Source organism: Gracilinanus agilis, chromosome 6 (genome assembly GCF_016433145.1).
Source record: "Gracilinanus agilis isolate LMUSP501 chromosome 6, AgileGrace, whole genome shotgun sequence".
NCBI classification, from domain to species: Eukaryota; Metazoa; Chordata; class Mammalia; order Didelphimorphia; family Didelphidae; genus Gracilinanus; species Gracilinanus agilis.
In genome coordinates, this window is record NC_058135.1 from 127,450,023 (window position 1) to 127,477,997 (window position 27,975).

The window sequence follows — 27,975 nt, forward strand, 5'->3', positions numbered from 1 at the left end:
TGTGTGGCCATAGGCAAATAAATAAACCTCTCAGTGTCCCAGGCAACTTCCTAAGACTACAATTTACACAGAAATTTGCCAGTCAGCTGCCTTGGAGAGTGCCCTAGAATGACAAAATCATAATTCTGGACTGCTCCCCTCCCAAGAGTCCTGGCCTCTGTCTCTAGCATTCACAAGTCTCTCGTGCTTCAGTAGCCTGGCATTAGAGATACCAGAGGTGTTTATTTTGTAATTAAAAAAACGTAAACTTAAAGAACATTCTGACGTGTTCAGGGTGAGGTGAGAGGGATGGGCAGGAAGGCGGGGAGTACAGGAGAATATCTAGTGAAGTCACTAGTGCTACTTTTCACCAAGCATTGAGGAAGAGGCAACTGTTTAATTCAGGTAAATTGTGTAAATCACTATTAAGCACCTACGACATTCCTGCTGTTGCTCCATGGTCACAGCCAGTATGCCCAAAGCCATACCTCCACTCCTCCAGACATTGGGATTGGAAGCGATAGAGGTTTCGACCCAAAGTATATTTACTTAGTTGCTGTTTCAGCTTTTCAGATATCTCCCATATTTGCTCCACAACATAGTACCGAATTGGCTAGCTCCCCTCAACACCCTGAGGATTATTGCTCTGCTGTTAAATTGATGGATTGGGACTTCCTAATGTCAAAATAACATTTAGAAATTGTCAGTAGTGCTATGACCCAGATTGTCAGTGGCCACATGATATATACATATACACGTTGCTTGCATCGGTATTTGTTTTGGTGGTATTTAATGGACGGTGGTGTTTATTAGTCAAGTTAAAACTCAACCTCCATGTGGGATATTGGAATTTCTGTTGTTATCCATACAGAATCCACATCTTTCTTGATGAATAGATAGATTTGAGCTTATGAGCTGGATAAAAGTTTTTGTTATCCAGTCATTTTTTAATTATATTAAGACCCCATTTAGGGTTTTCTTGGCAAAAATATTGGAGTGGTTTGCTATTTCCTTCTCTAGCTCATTTTCAGCTGAGGAAACTGAGGCAAACAGGATTAAGCGACTTGTCCAGAGTCACATAGCTAGGAAGGATCTGAGGTCAGATTTGAACTGATGGAGATGGGTCTACCTGCTTTCAGATCCACTTTTCTAACCACTGTACTACCTTGCTGCTCCGGGATAAAAGATTTATTCAGATTGTTGTTGCTTGTTATTCTTGTTGTTTTGATCTGATTTGGTTTTGTTCGTTTGTTTTTCATGTAAATCCCTCTTCGTTTAAGGTCTTGACAACATATCTGTATTTTTTTAAGTATTGAATTTATATTATAGAGTTACAAGGGAGTTGGAGTGTGGATATGCCACTCACTAATGGTGATTCCTCTTGGATTTTTCCATGAATTATTCTGGCCAAAAGAGTTCAGCACTTGATGGCCAAAGTGGTGATGAGTCTACCTGAGGCATATCTTCAGATGACAGACACAGTGTCACCCAAACGTAGTGAAGAGGCCTTCCAACTGTATGGGACCTGCCAGCGGTTGCTCTTTGATAACTTAGTGGAGGGTTATATTTACAGTTCTATAAATAGCAAAAGGAAATGAAACAGTTGTCAAGTTCCATTTTGTTTTGGTTTGTTTAACAAATAAAAAAAGTCTTGGAAGGTGGAACCTAAAGTTGGAAATGTTATAATTGCCCTTTTAAGCAGACACTTTGAAGTTTTATCATGTGGGTACCTCTCATAAAGTTTTAAGGCATAGAGAGAAAGCTTACTCTTTGGACTAATGAAAGCAAATGCCACTCTGAATCAGTGAGAGGTCTGAATTAGAGAAATTGTCTAAAGGAATCTGCTGATATATTTTCAGGGACATTTAATGATTTAAGGCAGACAGAATATGGCCTTTTAGAATATCATTCAGCATTCAGCAAATATTAAAACTCTCCAGGCTGTCCAAATTATCCTAGACACTTATCAGGTTAAAAGAAAAGTAAAAGAGATGATCCTTTCTGTTGAGTGTCTTCCATGGTGTCTTTGTTCCTTTGCCTGGGGGAAGGGGTGAGGAGGTAGTGGTGAGTAGTTACATATAAAGACTCTTAATGTAATTTTAGGAAGATAGTCTGGTAGGAGTGTGCTTACTAGAATGAAGAAGAAAGAGATAAAAAACAAGAAGCCGAGGTAGGAAGCTATCACAAAAGTTTAGGCGATGGAAGAAGGTGGCAATGAGAATGGCACACACCATTAAGGGAAGACTTGATTAATGGCCGATTAGATGTTCATAGAAATGAAAGGGAGAATCAAAGATACCCCTGATTGAAATAGGACTCCACTGATGACAACAGCAACGACCACAAAAAAAAGTCAATTGATAAAAGAGGGACAAACCAGCAAGAATATATAAAAATCATCTACTGACTTTGGGCATACTCTATGTAGAGGATTAATTTGTTTGTATGTTAATGAATGCTTCTGCTGTTTTTAGAACAATTCCATTTAGCAGTTTAAAGATTTTTTGCTAAAATTCTAGTTGCTTAAGCAAACCATTTCCTTATACAGACCATGTAAATGTAAACTTCATCCTAGGGCATTATCACAGATTTCCAGTAAGTGTAGACTATAATTAATGACGATTTCCTGTGGTCATGTCCTAGGCTTGAAGAAGTGCCATGTTTGCTCATACTGAAATAAATGCTAAAATTATGATATCATTTCAGTAATGAAAACAAAGTATGAATGAAATTTCTTTTCCAAAAGGACTCTGGATAAGTCTTTTGATGACTAAAATATCTCAAAGACAGAATAAAGCAGGATTAAGTTGGAATAAACAAATCCCAATAGATAAGGAATTCTACAATAGAATAATGGCAATGAATATGATCCATTCATTCCTCATGTGCTTAGGAAGTCCTCGCTATGTGCTAGTCACTGTTCTGGATGCTGAACATAGAATAAAAAGGAGAAAATCCTTGCTGTTAAAGAGCTTTCATTCTACAGGAAGAAAGGATAGATATACATACAGATAAGACTATACAAAAGAATGCAAGGTGATTTCCTGGGAGAAGAGACTATGATCAGAAAAAGCTTTGTGTAGAAAATGATCACAAGCTTAGTTTTGAGAGAGTCAAAGATTCCATTTCAATGAACTGAGATAGCCTGTGGAATGGCAAGGAGCCTGGAGAGAGAATGTCATGGAACATCAACTGGGCCATGGAACATCAAATTTGTCTGGAAGATAGAGTTGCCTTATATTCTGGCCACATAGAAGGCTAGACAATAATGATAATATTGTAGGGAAGAATGCAGAAGAAATTGCCCAATGAGTTGAATTAATGGAGGATGAGGGCTCTGATGAAATCCAGAGTAGCCCAACTCTGGATTCCCACTGCCATCCTAGAGAGAGTATAAAGTACACAGTTTCAATGTGTTCTGGCTAGTTGGTTTCCTCTAGTGTTTCTGAACCACTGCGCCTGAGAATGTAAGGCACTGCTGGACAAGATTGCCAAATTGTCATTTACTATGAAATCCTTCAAGAAATAGGATGTCAATGTCTCTAATAAACACACCAATGAATTTTCAGCTATTATGGGCTCTTTCGTTGAACAGGTTGCAGAGGAGAGATGGAAAGGGAGGGTAGCATATCTGGAAAATGAATCCTATTGCCCCAAATGAGTTAGTGGATTTCATTCTACAGTGTGATATTGGTTATTGTTTTCAAAAAGAACAACTACGTGAAAGCTACAGAAAATATTTCATATATTCATCATATAGTTACTAATGCTTTGTTTCTTCTTACAGTGATTTACTTTTTAAGATATAGAATGGAGGTCAATTATTTTTCTTTGATACTCAGTGGATCTTTGATCTCCGTGAAGTAGATATTCAATATAGATCTCAACCTATCCCCAGCCTCTCTTTCTTGTCCTCGAATAAATCCTGCAAATTAGACACAATCAACAACATCCTGGGAGTCTTTCTCTAGAGCTCTTGGCATGCCTTGGTATGCCTGGAACACAAAGGCTGCCCTTTAGCTAACCCTTGTTCTTGCTTTATAACCTATCCATCTCCCTTTCCACACACTTCTCATTGATGATATCCAGTTACTTATAGTTACCTTTAGGTTTTTTAAAAAATACTTTTTAATCAATATTGATGTTTTCATAAGGCCCAGCTTTCCCTCTTTATCCCCCCAGTCCCAGAGAGCCATTCCTTAGAACAAATTTTTTTAAGAAAAATTGGAAAAGGAGAAAATTCCATAAAAGTGAACAACATATAAAAACAATCTGGCATTATATGCAGTGTTCTAATATAGACTGGGCCTTTGCCCCATCCCTCCCCACCTCTACGAAGGCATAGGAAGAGATATCTTCTCACATCTCTTCTTTGGGTCTAAGCTTGTTCTTTATAATTTCATAACACCCATTTTCAGTTGTTTTTTTTGCTGATTGTCTTTTGTTTATATTATTGGCTTCCTTTTGTATCTTGTGTTTTCAACTGTTTATTTCAATCAACATCAGTCCATATAGATCAAATCCAATATACTCAATGAATCTCTTTGCAAAGTACCGTATAAATGTGAATTTTATTATTTGTAGTTTACATGCCTTCATTGCAGCATCTGAATAAAACACTTAACAATTGTTATAATATGAAGTTGGTAACATTTCATTTATACCTGTTGGTCATGCCTGAACTTATCTTCTCATGACACAGTTTTTTTCTCTTTGACTGATACATTTTGTCGACACATCTGTCACTCTTAGCATACATCACCATCATAGCCATCCCCAAGTCTTCCAAAAAAACTGTCTGATATAGTTGTTGCATGCAAACTTTACATTTTTGTAATTTACCATCTGTTAGTGGAAACAAAGGACACATCCTTTGCCTTAAATCATTTCAAACAACAATGACTATTTCATTTGACCCAAGTCTTATTGTTCTTTCATACGGTTTTCATTTACCTTGTTGAGTTATTGTGCATATTCCTCTTTGGGTTTTGCTTTTTTCCCACTTTATGTCCATCTTTAAAAGAATTCCTCTTTCTTTAGATCTTTCATATTTGTGTTTCTTAAGAAACAGTAATATTTTATTCTATTCATTTCTAAAAGGTACATAAATAGTGAGTAGAAGGGCCAGCCTTAGAGTCAGGGATATCTAGGTTAGGTTCCGACCTACATTGGCCAGGGGACCATTGATTGAAAAGCCAATGATATTGAGCTCAAATAAAAACATCCCTGCAGGAGGAATATTGACTTAGAAAACCACAAATTAATATTATTGTATCAATTTTTACTTATTTCATTATCCATTTCCCAATTATATTTTAACCCGTTTGGGGCCACAGTCGTGAATGTTGAGGGCTACAAGTGACCAGGGGATGACACATTTGACCCTTTTGCTCCAAGCAACTCTCAAAGACGATCTACACAATTTCTGATTACTCTCAGGAGAGAAGTTATGCAGCTTGCATTTCCTAGATTTGTGAAATAATTTCTAGATATACATACGTCAAGCATACATATGCATATAAATACACATGGTCTGCATACATGTATATTTTGCTCTCTGACTTGGTAAATAGTTTGCTTTTTATGACTAGACCATTGAATGGCTCCTTGACTAACTGGTAAATGTCAGAGGTGGGATTCCAATCCAGGTCTTTCCAGTTCCTAAGTCCTTGCTGTTGACTACTCCATGCTGGCTTTGATTTCCATCTGAAATGATTATTCTTGAAGGTGCAGAGGAACCAAGTTGTATGGATGGACCGTGAATGTAAACCATGACAGGGCTGACAGTTCTGGTGTGTGATTGGAAGCAACATAAATCTGTGTCCTATACTCTCATTAGTAGACTTGGTGGCACATCTAGCCTGCCATCTGGAGTGCACTTGTAGCCATGATTGCTAGTCGCTGCTACTTTGCTTTGGGCTGCTAAACATCTGGGTCTGTCTGCTTTCTTGAAAACATTTTTCAAATCCTACAACTATCCTAAGTTAAAGCTGGACTCCAGCAAGACCTGGTGTCTTCTAGCTGAGGATAGCATCCCCAGATCTTAAGCGGCAGGAGTCTTCTCAATTGATAAGCAGAGCTTATAAAGCTTCATTTGACTGCCTTTCACAGCACCTCCATTGCCTGGAACATGGTTTTGTTGTTTTTATTTGTTTTCTCTTATTTTTTCATTTGTTGTCAGTGCAACTATGTTCCCAAGGGAGCATATTATTTTCTAAACATCTTTTTATGGTAATCAGAATGGTAGAAAGGGAAGAGTGCTATACACCAAATTTTTGGATATGGATTCAAAGCCCATGAAACTGACTCTTAGTACCTATGTGACTTTGGTCTAGTCATTTAATCTCTGTAGCTTTAGTTCTTTCTATAAAATGAGGAGGTTGGGCTGATGACCTTTCCTAGGTCCCTTCCACATCTATGATTCCAAGACCTCTATCGTCCTAATAAATAATCTTTTGTTCTGTTCTGTTCTGACTTTTTGTGGCCTAATTATCCATCACCATAAATGTAGTGAGCCAGCTTTTCACAGTTTCAAATCATTAGAAAATAAAATCAAACTTTACTCTCTAAAATAAAAGTAAAAAAATAAACTTTCCAAAAGAAAAGGAAAAATAAACACAGGATTTAAATGCTTTAACTTGAAGTATTGGTAGGAACCTACATAGCCAAATGAAAGAAGAGCAATGATTTATTAGTCATTTAGATGTTTAGTCTCCTGCTTCTAGACCATAAAGTTAGAGCTATCCAAAGGCAAAATCCAGCAGTAAGACCCCTTTTCCTAACCCTGTTATCAGAGAACTTAAAGTAAAGGCTGGATGACCACTGACCAGAAACTTTGTGGAAAGGAGTTCCTTCTTGGCTGCCTCTTCAGATGTCCTCTGAGGACCCTTCTGTCTTTGTGATTCTGCTATTCTAGAAGACCCATGGGCAGAAAACTTGGGACTACAACGAATAATCAACATTTTCAAGTACATCCCTTGGTGGGGTCTCTAATTTCATGACTGGATTGTCATTCTTTGTGGCTTAATAGGTAAGGCTGAGGTAGTCACTTAAGACACAGAGAGGTTAAATAAGTTGCCCGGACTTACTCAGCAAGTAAGTATCAGAGGCAGAACTTGAAATCAGATCTTCCAGCTCCATGCCCAGAAGCTCTGCTCACGAGACTGCAACTACTTCCCTAGAAATGATAAAGAAGGTTGGTGTGGGAAAGTCCTGAAATTTCTGCACTTTGCCTTTCAGGTGAGGTTACCCTGCTGCCCTAGCCAGTGTTTATCCTCCTCAATGCCCTCCTCTTAATGCAGCAGGTGCTACTATACAAAAATGTGCAACCTGTTCTGAAGCCCCTGGTAGCATTTCCAGGGTCTTGGCAATGCCCATATGCCCGTGACGAAATCAATATCTTGAGAATGAATGGAGCTTTAAAGGCCAGATTTGTTCATATGCATAAATTCTGATGAAGAATGTTTGGAAATCACAAGGTAGTAGCCTCAGTCCCCATCTGGGGAGGGCTAACTTATTCTGCCAGGCCTTCCTCTTTTATATATTGTATTCTTACACTCCTTGTCGTTGTAAAGCATACGTATATTCTCAACTCTTTTCATTTCTCTCCTAGGTTTACTCATTTCCAGGGCAGCAAATGCCCCCAGATAACTAAGATTTTATTTTTAAGTCATCTCACTCATAACCCTTACATTCCTAATTTCATCGAAGCCTGTCCACTCTGTTTTCCCGCATCTAAACCAAGTGAGTCCAGGCTGTTATCAGGAAGAGAGGGTTATGCCCATGTAGAGGGAGAACCTACATCAGACAGAGATCCAGCTCATCTTTGATCATAGTGTTTTGAGGGAGAGTGAAGACCTAAGTGAGAGCCTGCTCCTCTCTTTCACTCATCCTATTATGTTTACTTCAGCAAAGCTTTAGTTTTACATCCACCAAATGGAAATACTATAATTACAAACACGGAGTGGTCTTGCGAACTAGCAATTGCTGAACAAGTTGCAGCAACTTCTCTCTGCCATTCTTCAGGCAGCTTTGGGGGGCAGGACGTTCCTAGTCTAATTCCCTTCACTGGCCTACTGCATCTTAAGAGAAGCTGCCACCTCTCCTTGATAAGGAAGTTTGGGGCATCAAAATCATGCCACCTGTGATTTAGCAGCATTGCATTGTGATAATAAGGCTGAAGCTTTAAACTATTAGATTGAGTAGGGCAGAATGGGTCCCCAGAGAAATTGGTAGCACTTGAAAGGAACACGGATGCCATGGGTTGGTTTCCAACCAAAAAAAGTACACATGATGAAAGGGGGTTGAAAGCATATTTGGTAAGACAATTGATTTGCAAAAGTAATAGCCAGTATAGACTTAAGAGTTGTAGTGTGCAGAACTGTAAATAAGAGAAGAACTGAGTTGATTACAAGCTTTAAGAGCCTTTGGAGCTTCCGTTTCCCCATCTGGTGATGGTGAGGACAGAATAATCTGCAAAAATTCAAGAACCTTTTATTTCATCAGAATCAAGAATTCCTAGTGCGACTATTCCTTCTAATGATGCAACAACCCATCTGTAATATATAGTTTTAGAGTGGCCTGCAGGGCACTAAGAAATTTAGTGACAGTGTTTAAGTTACACAACTAGGATCAGTCAGAGGCCATACTTGAACATAAATAAACGTATCACACAGTGGTCCATTCTTATCTGGCAATGAGCCCCTCTAAGCTTAGCCAAGATGGAGATTCTTGAGGTGGTCCCTGAGGTTCTGTGATTCTCTTCATCCTCAAATAAATGACATATTACACTCTATCACTGGGCTTATTCTCAAGCAGAGATCAGCTGGGTGGGTTAAGACCATCCAAAGTTTAGACTCTTCTGGCATATTTTTTAAGAATCCAGGATCACCTCTATTCCGCCATAGGTACCCCATTGGGCAACAGAATAGAAACAAAAGTCAATAATATCAATCAACATTTATTAAGTAACTACTATGTACTAGTCATTGTGTTAAGTTCTGGGTATATAAATAAGAAAAAGAAGGACCATCTTGCCTTCAAGGAGTAAATCTATTGCTAGAGGTGTAAGAAGTTTTTGGTTGATTAATTTAAAAATTGCTGATCGATAGAAAAAATAAAGCCTGATTCACTCTTCACAGGGGGTAGGGGATGTGGGGGCAGGGAATGGAAGAGAGTATACCTAGTTCTGGTGTGATGTTTGCGGAGTCAAAACCAAGCAGAGCAGCTGGTGGGAAATGAAGAATACTTTGGGGGAGCCTCGTTAGTAATACTTGAGCCATCATTGGACTGTTGATCTAGAACTAGAAATTACATCAGGGACCCTCTAGTCTAAACCCTTCATTTTACAGATAAAGAAACAGAAGTCCAGAAGGTGGAATGACCTAGCCAAGACACACAGGTAGTAAGTAACTTTCAGAGGCAGGATTCGAATCAAGGTCCTCCAACCCTTGAGTCAGTATTCTTTCCATTGCACCAATAACAATTAGAAGAAAGTTGAAAAGAACAGATTTTTCAAAAATATTATTTTGCTATAAAACCATGCTTTGTGTATGTAGAGAAACCACTTTGTATCTCTACATTTGAAAATGAAAACATCCTTAAACAGAATGTAACAGTTTTCTAGCAGAGATAATATAAAGCAATTTCCCCTCAGTGAATAACTCCTATAAGTGAGGGCTCAGCCACAACAATTTCTGAAATCACCTGCCAGACATTTCCCAGGAATGACAAGGACAAGTTTAATAGCTGGTAAGACTTTCCAAAGATCTGATCAATTTCTAAAAATTGAGAGGGGGGGAGGGGGAAAGAAAGAGAGAGAGAGAGAGAGAGAGAGAGAGAGAGAGAGCACACTCAGGATCTAGAGACTATAGTCTATTTCTTTCTCTCTAGTCCTGGGAACTATAATCCAATGTCAAAGTGCCATATAAGGAGCTCTCGCTTCACGAATTACATGGAATGTGAAAGAGGAAAGGTATTTGACCACATGGAAACAAGATTTGGATTTTTCTGAAAAGAAGTGAGATGTTCGCCAAAGTCACTTCAACAAATATTTTTAAGGCCCTATGTGAAGGATTTGAATGGCAATCTAAGGAGCTTGTACTTTGTTCAGTATTTGATGGGGAGCCACAGAATGTTCACAGGGTTTAAGACCAGAATAATTTGACATCTACGTGGAGGTGGGATTGCAATGGCCAAGAAACTAGAAATAGGGAAACCATGCAGGAGGCTACAACAATGGTCCAGGCAAAAAACGAAGAAAACCTGCCTTTATGTAGTAGCAATAGAAATGGAAAGGAAGTGGCAAGTGCAATGTAGTCTGAAGGTAAAACGAAGAGGATGGAGCTGCTTAACTAAATGGTGGAAGCACCAAAGATGGCACTGAAGTTTCCAGCCTGGGCGACTGGGAGCATGGTGGCACTATCAGGGAAGTGGACAGAGGGAAGTCAAGAAAAAGAAGACGGTTGGGAGTAGATGGAGGGAAGGAAGGAGATGAGTCAGGTTTCACATGTTCCCACATTCTGAGTGTACAGAAGTAAAAAATGATGATTTCTCAATGAGGTTTTAGTCCCCTGCAATGGTATCACTAGTTATCGCAAAGGCTGTTGAGAAATAATTGTTTTAAAATTTCCCAATCCACTCGAAGCCTATATACTATATAGCATTCCTAGCCAAGGAGTTGAAGATTTGAAAACAAAAACAAAAAAGCTTACCACAGAAGGTAATCTCTAGTTCCATCCTCTCTAAAGCAGTGGGGGACTCGTAGAGCTGAATGATCGATGGATACATCGCAGATAAGAGTTTCTCTAAAATATTATTCTTTTTTAAAAGATAGGGTCCAATTTTGAGGGCAGAAGTAAAAAAGGCCAGGAAACAAATATTCCTAGAAATGATGTACTATAGCAATAAAAGCTATAAAAAAACTTTTAAGACAAAAAAGGGGGAAAAAAAGAATCTACATGGTATTCTCCCTAATGCTTCACTTTCACTCACCCACATATACTAATTTTTTGCTTAAATTTGTCATTTCTACCCTCACAACATTTCTCCAATACATATCCTTTTGTCTCTACTGGCATAGACACAATCGTTACTCAGGAGCTCTTCACCCTTCTGCTGGATCGTTGCAATAACCTCTGAAGTCTCCCTGTCTCTCCCCATTCTGGTCTGTTCTCCACTTGACTGACAAAGGGATCTTCTTTGAAGTACCCATGTCACCCACATGCACCCTCTTCATAAGTCCAGTGGCTACCTATTACCTCTCTGATCAAATAGAAACTCCTCCGTTAGGCATTTTTGAACCTCTTCATAACCAGACCCTTTTCTAAAGCCTTTCAAGTCCTCTAACCTTTCCTCCTCTCCAAGCATTCTGTGATGGAGCCATGCTGGCCCACTCACACAGAACACTCCAGCCCCGCTCCAAGCTTTTGCATGGACTGTCCCTTTCCTCACCTCTGCCTCTGGCTCCCTTTAAGCCTCAGCTCAAATCTCACCGTCTGCAGGAAGCTCTTCCCAATCTTGCCTCCTTCTCCAAGATCACCTTCTATCTAGTTTGTGAATATCTTACTTGTACCCAGTTACATTCATGTTCTCTCCCCCATTCAGTCAGGAGCTCTTTTTGCCTTTGTTTTGTTCTATTTTTTAAATCTTTGCCTTCTGTCTTAGAATCCGTATGAAATATTGGTTTGGTTCTAAGGTACAAGAGTGGTAAGGGCTAGGCACTAGGGATCAGGTGGCTTGGCTTTCTAAACTCTGAGCCATCTCCCTGCCCTTTTATCTTTCTTTTTATCTCCAGCACTGAACCCAGTACCTGGCCCAGAGTAAGTGCTTAATAATGACATGTGGCCTGCCTGGTTTAAATAGTTCTTTAAGACTTCTGGACCCAGGGCAGGAGAGGGGAAGGAAGTGGAGAGAAATTAAGAACCAGGTCTAGAGATAGGAGGTCCTAGTTCAAATGTGGCCTCCAGAAACTTACTAGATGTGTGACCTTAGGCAAGTCACTTAGCCCCATTGCCTAGCCCTTACCTTTCTTCTGCCTTGGAACCAATACATAGTGTTGATTCTAAAAGGGAAGGGAAGGGTTAGGTTTGGGGTTTTTTATTTTTTAAGAAAATGATATACAAAGTACTTTATTCACAACCATTTTCAATGATAGTTAGTCCACTGATTATTTCCATTTTACAATTGAGAAGATAGGCTTTGAGAGATCAGATAGCTACAAAATGTTTGCATCTAAAGGATTTGAACCCAGGACTTTGGAGACCAATATTTATTTCACTGCTCCATACTGCCTGGTGACCCTGTTCTAGAAAGTGTCTCAGAAAATTCCATGTATCATCACTTTCGATTAAAATAACAGTGTTACCATGGCCATCTCATCTGCATATCCTGGGGATTCTCCTTCTAGAATACAGGGGCTTTAAGTTCTCAAAACTTCAAACTATGTCAAGGCTTTGGGGATACCCTTCCCTTCTCATGTCTCTATATTTCCATCTCTGTTGCTTCTGCTGCATTTGTCTTGGTGGTCAGTGCCATCTGGGTAAAGCACATTTTAATTGGATGAATAAGTAGGATATCTGTTCGACTAGTCACTAGACTCTAAGGATGCTAAAGACGAGGACTATTGCTCCGGATCTTTGTATTCCCAGCACCTCACCTACTTCCCAACACATCACCATTGTCATCACCTTCCTCCTCCTCTTCATTCTCATAATTATTATTACTGTCATCATCATCATTGTTTTTGTTGTTGTTGTTGACTAGTCAACATTTATATAGTACTATAACACTGCAAATAATTTTGCCTATTTGAAACTCACAACAGCAAAGGAGATGCTGCTATTGTTATTATATTCTTCCTTTTTCAGAAGAGGAAACTAAATTGGAGAATGGTTGAGTGACTTGTCCAGGGTCACACAGCTTGGACTCAGATCTTCCCAATGTCAAGTCCAGAGCTCTTTACACTGTTCCCTAGCTTCCTCTAGATACTAAATAAACATTTGTTTAGATGTTGTTGAGATGTTCTGGAAGGTCTTCATCACTATCATCATCAATAACCCCCACAGCAAGCATTGAAGGGACTACTGTGTGCTGGGATAGCCTACTTAAAATGAGGGAGGGAGGTGGGGAACATCACTGACCAATACTAGCAGCAGCAGCAGCCCCAGGCTTTTCCTCCAACCTCTCATGCAACATTTTGGGCATCCTTCTATCAATTCATGAGCCCCCTTATTTACCTTCACCATTGCTGCCTGTCCTCATTCCCCCTAAATTTCTGGATACCTGCTACTTCCCTTTCAACCAATCTGTTTTCCCAACTGCCTGGCCTGGTCTTCCCTTTACTATCACCAAGTCCCGAATTCCCAGCTTCCTCTTACTTGCTCAGGCAGGTGGCCACTCTTCCAGCTGAAGACTTTTCCCACAGTGATGACAGCCGTCCATAACACCTTTGCACATTGCTCTGGGATGAATTACTTGTGCCGATTCTTCACATCATGACCCACTCTGAGAGCCTCAGCCCCAGGGGCCCTTAGTGCCTGGCTAGGCGAGCACAAGGTGGTTGAGGCAGACCAAGCTTACAAGAGATAGAAGTTGTACCATGAGATTTGTAAAGGAATTGATAAAGTGGCAGGAAGACAGTACCATTAACCAAGATTGGGACAGTCGGCTGAGGAATGCCAGGCAGGTGACAGGAGGCCTTGTTGGATGCTTAGATTAAAATGGGGCCCATCCATCATTGCTTCTAGAAGGGGAGCAAGGATAGGATTAATTGTACACATTTGTGAATTGTTTGGCTCATAAAGACAAGGTGACCTATTTAAGTCATTTGTTTCTTCACACATCTTGTCTGTGTCGGGGATAAAATATCAACAGGGGGAAAACCCACACATCTAGATGTTTAAAATACAGTATTCTCACAAATACTCCTATCCTATAGAAATGCCTTCAGTGTCTGAAAGTCACTTTTGAATGCTACAATTTTTAGAAAAGAGGCAACATGATTTAATGGCCAGTCTTAGAGTCAGGGGGCAGCTGAGTGGAGTAGTAGATAGAGTAGATGAGTCAAAAAGACTCATCTTCCTGAGTTCAAATCTAGCCTCAGATACTTCCTAGCTGTGTGACCCTAGGCAAGTCACTTAGCTCCATTGGCCTCAGTTTCCTCATCTGTCAAATGAGCTGGAGAAGGGAAATGGCCAACCACTCCAGTATCTTTGCCAATAAAACTCCAAATGGGATCACAGAGAGTCAGACACAACTGAAACAATCAAACAACAACAAACTTGGAGTCAGGAAGATCTGGCTTCCAGCCCTGCTTCTCCTGGCCATGACAGGCAAGTCTCTAAGACTAGTCAAGTTGCCTATGAGTTGCCCAAGTACCTCAGGGTAGGCAGTTTCCACACCAGGAGTTCCTACACTGATGAAATCATAAGTCCAGTTCAGAACTGAAGAGAAGGGCTGGCAAAGAATTTTCAAGCTTTTTATGATGAAAATATTATTCATTTGTAAAACGCTTTGGACCTCCTTCAAAATTCTCAGACCTCAAAGGTTTGTTTTGTTTTGTCTTCTCATAGAAACAAAATACAGCATTTTGAATCTCTTTACTGGTTTACCAATAAAGTTTGCAGATAAGACACCCTTAGTCTGTTCTGAAATTTTCGTGCATTAAGACAGTGCTTGGAAGGGGACCAGAGAACTTTTTTTGTATTCTGAGAAATGGGAAATAAACAAAACTGGTAGAATGGACCAGCACAAGGTGGAGTCAGGAAAGCTGAGTCCTTTTCCCAGCATCATGGGAATCATAGACTTAGACTGACCTAGGTCCTCAGATCTTCTGGCCAACCTCTGATTTTGCAGATGAGGGCTCAGACACTCAAAGTAAAAAAGTGACTTGCCCAAGGTCTCTCAAGTGGCAGACCCAAGACTTGAACTAAAAATCCAGCTGTCTTCCCACTGTACAGTGCCACCTCTGTGACATACTGGGGAATGGATCTCATCTCTTCTTTGTAACATTCTTCAAATTTTTGTTATTACACTCCCTCTTGTGTCAAAACTGAGCTAGAATACAAGGACATATTCCTTGTGAAAGTACAATTGTCAATTTTAACCACAATACTCTTGAATTATGAGAATGAGGTATGTTTCCTTTGACCTCAGAGATTGGGCCATTAAGAAATGTCATCTGGGACACGGGCCGGTAGAAGGAAATCAAGGTTTATTTGAATTGATTTACGCATCACTTCCTTAGTATATCATGAAACAAGCAGTTGTGTTCTTAAGTCGCATTATTCAGTCGAGTTTCTTTTGTCACATATCTCTTGCTCCTGTATAGTTATTAGCAATAATTATCATATGTGCAGTGGGATGAGCCCTGGACTCGCAATCAGGAGACCTGATAACAAGACTTCCTGGTTCTGTGACCACAGGCAAGTTCTTACCAACTCCCAGGCTTCCATTCCCTCAGCTAGGAAATGAGGATAATAATAATTGTGTTATTCCCCTCCTAGGGCTGCTGGGGAGAGTATGCTTTGTCAAGCTTATTTTGCTATTGAATTATCAGTTGCTCTTACTGTAGCGTCTCATGTATCACTCACTTCTGTATAATTAGATACACATTAGCTACTGCTAGAAGCCATATAGTATAGTAATAGCCAAAATGTTAAAGGACACTCTGATTTCTATTGCATTTAATTTCCTAGACTGAAGACATCAGTAGAGTTATTTCAGTGTCCAAAGACAGGTTTGTTAGATTTTTCCTTAGATTGTACTTCTACTTCACCTCTATTAATTACAGAATATATTGAAAGGCTATAAAGTAGAAGGTTTAAAAAAGGAAAAGATCAATATGGGGCTGGGGGGGGGGGGAAGAGAGAGACTGAAATGTTCCCCCAATTGAGATGGAAAGAAAGTTAATCTGGAAGATTTTTTTTAACCTTTAAAGTCCTAATAAAATATCTCCCTTGGTTCAATAGAAACAAAGATGCCTAAAGACAGCAAAAGTAAGGAATAAAAATTCTATTCTCTGAGTATTATTAGTGCAGTAGCAGAAATTTGTATTGATCTATCCAATAATTCTTTGATTATTGATGTCGAATTCTAGCCATGATTTTTATCCATTTTGATGATTATTTTCTTTCTAACATAAAATGGTACTTTTGGTTTTTGGTTTGGACCTTCGATTTCATCAGTGAAAAGAGATCATGGTGCAGAGATTCCTTCTTCTAATTCAGATCTGCAAACCATCTACAACTGATTGGCTTTGAAAGTTGTCTGGGGCGCCCAGAACCTTAGAGTCGTTCAGTGATTTGCCTATGATTACACAGTTCATAAGTGTCAAAGATGGCATTTGAACTCGGGTCATTCCAATTCAAAGACTGTCTATTATGTCCTGCTGCTTCTCACCATTAAGTTACTAAGCTTGAATTATTTTCACTTATTACTAACTTCAGAGAAAATGTAGCATTTAGACCTCATCAAGTGAGCAACTACCTTTCTAATATTTCACTGGGAGCTGTATGGAAAAAGCCCGTGTATATATCGTACCAGAAACTAGACAAGGCCCCCCAAAAGGAGTTTATGAAATCAGAATATGCAAATCAAGAAAATCCCATTATTTGGAAAGATCACGAATGAGGGGTAGCTAGGTAGCACCGAGGATAGAGTAAGAGGCCCAAAGTTGGGAGGAACTGAGTTTAAATCTGGTCTCGGACACTTCCCAGCTGTGTGACCCTGGGCAAGTCACTTAACCCCCATTGCCTAGCCCTCTCCTTGGAACCAATACACAGTATTAATTTTAAAACAGAAGGTAAGGGTATAAAAAAATAATGGCATCTCATAAATGAGACTGCACAGCGTAGCTGATTTGATGGCTAGGCCTGGAGTCAGGAAGACTTGGGGCCAAATTCACCCCTTTCCTCTTATTGACTGGGTAACTGTGGACAATTCCCCTCACTTCCATGTGTCTGAAAGAGTTCCTTAGTACCTATCTGCCATGTTATATTCAGAGGAAAGAACTCTGGCCTTGGAATCACAGGACCCACATTTGAATTCCAACTCTGCTTCTGCCTAGAGACCCAGAAAGGTCACTCGACACCATTGGCCTTAGTTTCTTTTTCTGTTAAATGAGGGGTTTGGCTGACCCTAAATCTCTGGTCCCCAATCCTACAATCACATACTTTGGTAGACAGTGGAGGGGATTTCCATATCTGGGATGAAATTATAGATGCTTCTCATATTTATAGATCTTACAATCTGCTTAGAGAGAGGGATTTCCCCACACAGATGAAATCACACAGCCTTTGGGTCTTCATGTGTATTCTGTTTTACAAGACAACAGAATCTCTTTTAAAAAAAAAAACAACAGAATTCATAAGTGCAGAGCACATTTACTACTGATGGTCACAAGAGCCTGTCTTTGCCAGTCTATGAGTTTTACTGTTTGAAGTAGAGCCTTTGCCTCATGCATTGAAACAGCACTAAATGAAGGATTTGGGGGGCCTCTTCTACACAGATGTGTGCATCCGTGGCTGGCGCTATCAAACAATCAAGTTGCTAAGCTAAATTGGGTGATAAGCATTAATAGTCATCATTTCACGAGGACCCTTCGTCCCGAGTCCACTGCCTGCTGACCTGTCAAGCAGTAACCCAGGGCTGCGAAAATCACTTTTGTATGTCTTTAATTAGACACACTCTTGCAGTCTCTGAGACAACGAGCATCCTCAGTTCGTGGAAAATGAAGCAGAAAGTTGTCGTATCTCTGATCCTGTAATGACATTACGTGGTTACAGGTGGTGGTTTTTTAGGCATTTCCCAAAATTGCTTTACAGTAGAATGGAGTGGTAGAGTTTATACCCATTATTGTATCTTGCTGGAGCTAAGCAGCTCAGGCAGTGTGAGGCTGAGTGTTTGGTGAGATAGTCAGGGGATGAGATAATGCATTTAAGTGATAAAATAGAAAAGCCATTCCTTGTTGGCAAGCTATGAGGTTGACCGCTTAACATGGAAGCTAGATAAGAAAGCTGGCCTGTAGGATGATACAACCTCAGGGGAAAAAAAATACTAACCAGGTCCAGCCTGACACTTCTTTCACAACTACATATCCTATTTTCCTTTGAGTGTCCAAGAGCAAACTGATCATGATCTCAGAAAGGGCTTCGGAGTTCAAATCTTTCCTTTTGGAAAAGTGCCATGTAAATACTAGAAATGCCTTGCTTTGGCTAAATCGACAAGTTTGCTCTCCTGCAGCAATATTCACCCACCTCTCTTGACTGATTATACTTTTTGTTTATTTCTTTCTTTCTGGGCTTTATCGATGCCTTTGGCTTTTTCTTTTTTTTTCCCACTGTGGTCAAATCGCTGCCTCACTTCCTCCTCCTGTAGAACCCTCCCTTATAATAAAGTAAAACCGTTCTACAAGTGATCCCAGTGGGAATCATCTTCCCAAGTTCAAATCCTGCCTCAAACATTTCCTAGCCATGTGGCCCTGGGCAAGTTGCTTAACCCTGTTGGCCTTGGTTTCTTCATCTGTCAAATTAGCAGGAGAAGGAAAGGGCAAACCCCTCCAGAATCTTTACCAAGAAAATCTAAATGGTGTCACAAAGAGTTGGACACGACTGAAAAATGACTGAACAACAACAAATTGTTATGGTAAATAATAGTCTACATCCATTATCCTTCTTCCTTCTCTTTATGAACTAAAGGAGCTGTCCTTTAATCATCAGTCATGGAACTATTGCAGTTCATCTGCATTCAGTTGCCTCTTGATGTGATTTTACGTCATAGCATTTTGAAGAGAATTACAGCTCCAGTGTTAGAAAGGACTTCGAAGGTTATTTTACAAATTAAGAAACTGAGTCCCAGAGAAACAGAATAGCTTGTCCAGTGTCTCAGAGGTAGTAAGCATCAAAGTTGGGATCTGAAACCTGTTTCTTCAACTCTTTCCACTGGATCATCTGCACTCATATTACTGAAGTAATCCAATTCAGGCATTCCTTAAGTGCTTCTCATATGCCAGTTGTAGGATTATGATTAGGGTTGTGCTAGACTCTGGGAAATAAAGCCAACAGGGGGCAGCTTGGTGGCTCAGTGGATTGAGAGCCAGGCCTAGAGACGGCAGGGTCCTGGGTTCAAATCTGCCCTCAGATACTTCCTATCTGTGTGACCCCGGGCAAATCACTTGACCCCCATTGCCTAGCCCTTACAACTCTTCTGCCTTGGAGCCAATAAACAGTACTGACTCCAAGATGGAAGTTAAGGGTTTCATTTTAAAAAAAGAAAAAAGAAATAAAGCCAACAACAAAAAGAACCCTACCTCGTGCTCTTGAGGACTTTATAGCCTACTGGTCTACTAATCATTGTACTTCCGTTTATACACGTCTCCTCTCGATTCTCTGAATTCCTCTGATTTGCTGTTATAGTGGAAAAATATTTCACTACATTTATGTCCCACAGTTTATTTAGTGATTCTCTAATTAGTGGTTAGCCCATTTTGTTTCCAGGCCTGTTCTACCCCTAAAAGGGATGCTGTGAATATTTTAATATACACAGGGTGGGCGGGGAGCTTTCTGACATTTATCTCTTTGTGATACAATTTTGGTTGTTTCATTCCAGAAACATCCACACCTATTAAAGCCAATTGCAACAAAGAGAAATAAATCTGAGTAACACTACAATCTTATTTTATAGAGATGAGTTTTGGGTCCTCATAAATAACCCAACAAAGACATTCCTATGTACTTAGTTCATTGTCGAACGTATTTAAGTCTATTTCTTTTTATTGGTTAACTGAAACAAACCAGCAGTTATGCCTTTGGGAAATCATTTTACTTGCTCAACCTAAATTATATTGCTGACTCTATTAAGTACTTGGAGTAGGGGGTGTCATTATATGTATTGATTCATAAAGAACTTCTTGCTAATCAATTTGAAAATCTTTTCAGTGCTCTCCAAGTGAGGGCAGAGGAGGAGTTGAGAAATTCACAGACTGGTCACACTACGGTTATCCAGATGATGATATTAATTCAGTACCTCTTAAAGCACATCATGGTAGTTTCTAAGGCCTTTTTACCAAGCTGCCTTTCACCATGACTGCTTTTATCTGAGCCAATCGAAAGTCTAGGAATGATACTGACATGTGACAGTTTTCCACCCCCAAAGGTGGCTTTCCTCCCCTGTTGTTGAACCATTCAGGTGTAATTTTTATATTTCTGGATTTCATAAGAGCGAAGAAAAGTCTCTGAAGAGACTTGAAAAGGAGCCTTTGGGAAAATAATTTGTATAGACTTCGGCTGCCTTACTATAGAGGTAGAAGGTCAGATTGCTAGTACATAACAGAAGAAGCTTGATGTCTTAAATCCAGATGTGAGGACACATTGATCCCCACCCTAGAATGTCCCCAGCCAAGTCACCTAATTTCTCTCTTTTTCCTAAGACTAACTTTTCTTAATATTCTAGTCAGCTGTGAAGGGAGGGAAAGTATAGTATTCCCAAATATTTAACCTCTGACTTCCTAGGAAATCTCTAGAACCAGACTGCTTTCCCCATAAACAGACTAAGACCATGCAAATTGAACTCTCTTTTAAATTGGGACAAACTATGTGAAAGCTTAACTCCTTCAGATGAATTTAAACTCCTTGCAGGCAGAACTGCTTCTATTTCATCTAGGAATCCCCAGAACCTGACATAGTAATTGGCCTGTGACTCGGGCAACAGTAGAGAGATACAGTGGAAAACATACCAGATTTAGAGTCAGAGGGCCTGGGTTCAAATCCTGGCTCTACGACTTACTACTTAACCTCTATGCCTCCATTTCCCCATCTGTAAATTGAAGGCATTGGCCTAGGTGACCATTGAGTTCCCTTCTAACTCTAAATTACAATCCTATAATTAAATTATTCCTTCCATAGATCTGTTTTCTAAACAATGCGTTCACTCCCCCATCTGGGCAGGTTGCAACCATTAATGCTTTCTCATCCTATATCATCCTTCCCTCTCTCCCACTGAGCTTTGGTGATGAGCCCTTTTATTCTTTGTAGGTACCAGTGCCACACCTAGACTGCTCATCCATTATCTCTCTTTCTTCCTGGATGACCAGCCAATCTCCTTTTCTGAGCTTACATTTTCTCATTGACGTCCATGCACAAATTCTTGTGCATCTGTCATTGTTGGAAATAGGCTAGAAATAAAGCAACAAACTTTATGGAACCCAAATGCAACCAAATGAGGCAAACCCTTCTCTCCCAGCCCTGAAAATAAGCCCATCTTGTAACTCTTTGGTGTGAGGAGGAAAGCAATGGTGTGTATTTTTCTGAGTGCATCTCCTTGAAGCAGAAAGACCTCCGAATTACTTCTTCGAATTTCAAAATAACAACTAAATGGGCTTAGTTGAGCCCATCGGAGGAATTTGGAACAAAAATTCCCAACTCTGTCTTTTGTAATCACTTGAAGTCTTTAGTATCTAAAGATTATGTTCTTGACTCTGGGATGTCTCGTATGCCTAAGTATAGCTGAAAAGAACAATTCGCTAACATCAGCCTCTCCACTTCAATTCCATGTACTTGATAAAGGACAAGATGACCCCCCTAAGCATGTGTCATCTTTGATTTGCGTCACATAATATGGTCTCATCCTCTGAATAGTTGGGAGTTTTTCCCCTGTGAATTATGGAACACAGAGATTGAAATAATGGTTTTTTGCTTACTAAAAATGACGGATTACTTTCACCTCTTTGTCTCCAGTGATCAGTTAAGATTTTAAAAGCTTATGTGTTGAAAGGGAAGGGAAGGCTTGTCATAGAGTCCACCCACTCAAGAAATCAGCAACAACAGAATTCTCTCCATTAAGACATAATGTAATTTCCATCCCACCCCTGGGGCATTACTTCTGCTGCATTGATGAAAATTAACATGGTATTGATTGGCCTCCCACGCCCTGACAGTCATTAATTATGGCAAAGGTGCTGAGGACCTTCCCAAGCAAGGGAAGTGATCTGAAAGGAATTAGAGCTGACAGATCCCTCACCCATGGCGCCCCATCTCAGAACAGGTGATGGACCTGCACGGGGGGCTGCGAGCACTTCTCTCCCCATTCTCCTGAGGAGAATGAACCTTTGAAGGTGCTGCTTCTGTGGGGTAAGATGGCACCCAGTGGTACCCAAAGAACTCCAGTCTACGTTGCAGACCATGTTAAGTATCCATTCATACAGAAGACATTCGTTAAGTTCCCACTATGTGACTGTGCTAGGCAATGGAAAGATATGCACGAGGTGGGAAAAGCTGGAGTAAGAGGTTTAGCTTTCTTTGTTGAAGGAGCCAGCAATTTTGAAGGGAGACAAGTGTGGGAAACAATGAGCAAACAAATGGAAATAGGACCTACCCTCCACAGTTGTGGGCAAAAGGACTTAAAAATATTTGAGTTGCTAGCATTGTTTTAAGCCCTTACCTTCTTAGTATCAATTCTAAGTCAGAAGAGCAATGAGACTGGGCAAAGAGGGTTAAGTGACTTGTCCAGGGTCACACAGTTCAGAAGTGTCTGGGGTCACATTTGAACCCCAGGCCTTGTGCTATTTAACCTTTGTGCTACTTAGTTGCCCCAAGTTGATAGCATTTTTTAAAACGTCAAAATATTATGTATAAAAAAAAGTTGTAAGCAGTCAACAGGCATTTACAAAGAACCTATGTTGTCAGGCACTATATTAGAGGCTGGATTACGAATACAAAGAATCAAACAACTCCTATTTTTAAGGAGTGTCCATGACTATATAAGCTGGAAGTGTTTATTGTATCATCTCACTCCCCAAATGTATCTGTTCTTTTGGAAGTCTGATCCAGAAATTTAATGATCAGGAAATTAGTTTATGAGACTCTATGTGGTACCATGTAGAGAGACCACATATCAGAATGGAGAGAATGCTGGATGTAGTGTCAGGCATCGAAACTGGGTTCAGATCCCAGGTCTGCTACTTCATATATCCATGTGACTTCAACTCTCAGAGCTGAAAAAAAAAAAAAGGAATTGGACCAATTGATCTCTAAGGCCCCCGCGGGTACAAAAAAAATATGGTAAGAACCCTCATAATGTAGCTCGTGTAATCACTGGAGAAGGAATGGTGTAAGGAACTTCCCTAGATTACAGAATATACCCTAAAGGCAGAGCTAATAACTAATATTTTATAGCACCTTTACATACATTATACTCATTAAATTCTAACAACACCCTTGTGAAGTAGGTGCTATAATAATCCCTAGATTACAGATGAGAAAACTGAGAAACAGAGAGATTAAGTGACTTGCCCAGGGTCACCCTGTCAATAACCATATATAATAGGACTTGAACTCAAGTTTTCCTGATTCCAAGTTCTGGGCTCTCTCCACTGTGTCAAGTTGGCAGAATCAGTTATCTGCTAAATTTATCTTGCTTCTACTAGTATGTAAGGAGTTAATGACAGTTCAAAGAGAACTTTTAAAATTCTAGTAACTTAGAAGAATTTCCTCCAGTTCTCACTCCCCTTTCCAGAGCTCTCTATTCTTAGGCCATAATAATTAATAGTGTGACTCCCACCCCATCTTATACCTGGAGAGTTTGAACAGTGGTGATTCACTTTAGCATTCCTTACTTAATCATATTAGCATCAGAAAAATTATAAAACAAAGAAGTTACAAGACCATGATTCTATGTTTTACTTGAAATAAATTAAACATAATTTAGAATAACATGTTATAATCTTAAGCATCTAGAAGTCGTAAGCTGCTCAGAAAAAAATCACTTCCATTCCTCTCCTAAAAGGTCCTGTTTTGCAACAATCCAGCCCAATAAGCTAAAAGAGAAACAAACCTTGAAATTTCCAAATCAGAACCTATTATATTTCCCCCCCCCAAAATGATCCCTTCCCCAATATCCCTGTTCCTATGAAGGGTACTGTGTTCTTCCTAGTCATCCCATTAATCATTCAAACATTAAGCATTTATACTCTTCAGATTTCATGTCAAACACAGTGGGAGGCACTGGAGAGACAAAAGTAAAACAGTTCCTGCCCTCAGGAAGCATACAGCTTCCTAGAGGAGAAACATAGGAGTCTAAATATACACAAAATAAAAACAAGGTAATTGGGGACATAGTGGATAAAGTGCCGGCCTCAAATCAGGAAGGCCTGAGTTCAAATTTGACCTCAGATACTTACTAGCAGGATGACCCTGGGCAAGTCACTTAAACCTCTTGGCCTCAGTTTCCTCATCTATAAAATGAGCTGGAGAAGGAAATGGCAAGCCCCTCTAGAATCCTTGCCAGAAAAACCCCAAATAGGGTCATGTAGAATCTGATGGGTCTGAAACAACTGAATAAAGTTGAAACTGAAAAAAAATGGAGGGGGGGAAGGGGAGGAAACTAGCACTAGAGCAGGGGTCGGCAATGTATGGCTCTCAAGCCATATCTGGCTCTTTTGAGGGCCAGATATGGCTCTTTCTGCAAGAGCCATAAAGTCAATTTTTTTTCAGGCGCTGTTACAGGAGCCGCACTGTGAGCACTGTACGGCTCTCATGAAATTACATTTTAAAAAATGTGGCGTTTATGGCTCTCACGGCCAAAAAGGTTGCAGACCCCTGCACTAGAGGCGTATTAGGAAAGATCATAAACCCAGGCTCTCCAAATTGCCATAATCCTTGAATTTTCTCTTGGCTCCCATATGTATTTAGTCACCAACTCTTGTTGATTCTCCCTCCATAGCTCTCTGACCTCTCCCTTACTCCAGCCCTTCCTCAACCTTAGCCTGGATATTACAACTGTCTCTTAAATGGTCTCCCTGCTTCCAGTTTTTCCCTTTTATGATCCATACTCCATATTGATGTCAAATTGTTATTCCTAAAACACAGATATGACCAGATCACTCCCCAACTCAGAAATCTTCAGTTGCTCCCTAGTGCCTCTCAGATAAAATATAAACTCCCCAACCAGACATGGATGCCCTCCATAGGCTGATGTCCACCTACCTCTCTAGTTTTAATTCGTACTGGGCCCCTTCTTGCACCCTCTACTTTACACAGATTGGCCTGCTGGAATTTCCCACATGTGGCATTCAATATTTTGTCTCTGTAACTCTACACAGATGGCTACACCATGTCTGGTTCTTGGAATCCTCAGGAATTTCCATCAAAGCAAAGCTCAAGTACCATCTCCTATGTGGGCTCTTTAAAAAAAAAAAAAAAAAAAAAAAAAAAAAAAACCCTTTACTCTCCATCCTAGTAACAACTCTAAGACAGAAGGGCAAGGACTAGGCAAATGGGGTTTAGGGACTTTTGCCCAGGATCACATGGCTAGGGAGTGTCTGAAGCTAGGTTTGAACCCTGGTTCACCCAACTCCAGGTCTTGAGCTCTATTCACTATAACACCTAGCTTTTCCAAAGGCCTTTTCTGAACCTCCTCTCCCCTCTACAGTTCTTAGTTCTTTTCCTCTAGAAATTAATTCACATTAACTTATCTGTACACATATTTGATCCCTCAAATAGAGCATGGAATCCATGAGGGCAGGAATTGTTCCATTTTGGGTTTTATATTACAACCAGAGCCTAACACAGTAAGCAGCTCATAGAAAGCACTTATAAATTAATGTCAGTTGAATTGAGTTGAACTAGAACTTTCTTAGATGAAGGGAAAGAAGGATCCTAGTTAAAAATAATCATGAAACTAACGGACATTGCAAGGGCAAAGAAGACCCAGATAGAAAAGGGAGACACATCTCCTCACTTTGGTGAGCCAGCGCCCTGGCAGCAGGGCAATAAAAGTCTGTTTCCGGCAAGACAGGGGAGGTGAGAAGGGGGGGATGAGTCTAATCTGGGGATGGGCATGGATGACAGAAATATCACATGTCTCCTGACTGACCAACCACACATCAAGTTAGCACTGTATTCAGTGTTTGTTGAATGTTCTAGCCCTTTGGGCAGACAGTTGTAACTTGATACAACACAAGGTTCTTTCCATTCTTACATTAGTTGCACTACAGGAAGTCCCTTTAAAGGTCAGCTCAAAGCTTACAAAAATAAACTCTGCTTTGGGATAAAATTCTACTGGTGAAAGGCTTTTGAGTCAGATTGCTAAGCTGTATGTCATTCTCTTCCACGAGCTTTTCTCTAAGGCACTGATGCTCCTCCTATGACTCTCTCACTGGACTCTCTCCAAAACCCATCATTTCTGTAGAAAGACATGGCATGTTCCCCAGCTCGTATAGGGAGAAGAACTGTGGTTCTAGAATCACAGAGCCATATGCCCCTGATCCACTGAGGAGCACAGGATCATGTATATCCCACTAGAAGAGACCTCAGAAACCATCTTGTCAAACTTCCTCATTTTACAGAGGAAGAAAACTTAAGGCTCAGAAAAAGAAAATTATTTCCTACCAGCTACAGATGTAGTGAAGGGCAAAGCCCACATTGGAGCTCTGGTCCTTTATGTCCAGATCCAACCCTCCACACTAACTATATATAAAAACGCTCATCGTTCCTAAATAAGAAGATGACTACAAACTTTTAAAATGCCAAGGTTCTATCTCACACTCAGTGGACTGGCAAAAATGACAAGAAAGAAAGAAAGAAACAAACAAACAAACAAAGAGAAACAAAGAAAGAAACAAAGAGAAAAGGAAAGAAAAAGAAAGAAAGAAAGAAAGAAAGAAAGAAAGAAAGGAAGGAAGGAAGGAAGGAAGGAAGGAAGGAAGGAAGGAAGGAAGGAAGGAAGGAACAAAGATGATGTCAGTTGTTGGAGGGACTATGGAAAGACAGGCATGCTTGTGTGCACTGTGGTTGGAGCTGTAAACTGGCACAAGCATTCTGCAAATCCCTTTGGAACTATAGCTCAAAAGTTAGCAAATGGCAAATACCTTTGACCCAGAAATGCCGCTACTAGGCTTATGCCACAAAGAGATCAAAGACGGAGGGTTCAAAGTAGTCTAGAGAAATGCTTTTAGCAGAGCTTTTTATTATAATGCAGTCCTGGAAACAAATTGGATTTCCATTCATTGGAGAATAGCTGAACAAATTATGGTATATGAATATAATGGAACATTAGTATATCATAACAAAGTATGAAAATGATGGATTCAGGGAAACTGGAGAGACTTGTGTAAACCTTTCTCACCTTCTCTTAACATCAGAAGGATACCATTGGTGTCTAAGCTATTCATTGATTATCTTTTATTCACATCATGTGACCGACCAATCTTTTTATGCAGACATTTCATTGATTACATCCTTTATAGATTTTAATTTAATTAAGTGGATTAGAAATTTAGAAATTGAAGGGAACTTAGAATCACCTGTACCCCAACCATTGATTTTACAAATGGGGAAACTGAGACTCACAGCAGATTATAATTTGCTCACAGTCATACAGTAATAAGGGGTGGAATTAGGATTCAAACACAGGTCTCAAAATTCCAAATACAGCAACACATTAGCTCTGAGTTGTTTATATTCTTAATATAAGACCTTAACCCATGACCAGTAAGTTGGTAGGCTACTGAAGGAACTGATTCATATTCATATTGACATTATCATTGCAAAAGAAACCAGGAGATAGAAAGGCAGGACTCTTAAATGGAAGGACAGCCTGCAGGTTCTCCTCAAAGAGGCAAATGAAGGTAAGATGAACAGATAAAGGAAAAGATAAGGATAAACAAGTATTATAATTAAAACATCCCATCCTAACCTCTTTTATATGAAAGCTATTGACTGAAAAATGAGAAATGAATAAAAGTAAAGATATTGGCTTTGATTTTGGTCATTATTTGGAGAAGCTTAGCCTGTGTATAGCTGGGCATATTATAACATTGCTGGTTGAATTATGAATCTCTTTGGCAATTATGAATCTTTTTTCCTCCTAGGACTATATAGCACACTAAGGAAGTTATTGATTAGGGGAGGGAAGAAGGAAAAAAGCAAACCATTTGTACAAAAATATTCTTACCGTTATTTGTAATAGCAAAAAAGCCAAGTGTCCAGTGATTGGATATATATA

At 39.9% G+C, this 27,975-nt stretch overlaps 1 protein-coding gene across 1 annotated transcript in view; it reads left to right on the top strand.

Moving 5' to 3' along the window:
* Positions 1 to 1,406: 1,406 nt before the first annotated feature.
* The window catches only part of LOC123252346 (zinc finger protein 827-like), a 65,365-nt gene continuing 38,796 nt past the window's right edge, over positions 1,407 to 27,975 (top strand). Inside the window, exon 1 of the mRNA XM_044681700.1 lies at positions 1,407 to 1,539. Within this exon, the coding sequence (XP_044537635.1) occupies positions 1,407 to 1,539 (133 nt within the window). The remainder of the gene's footprint in view (positions 1,540 to 27,975) is intronic.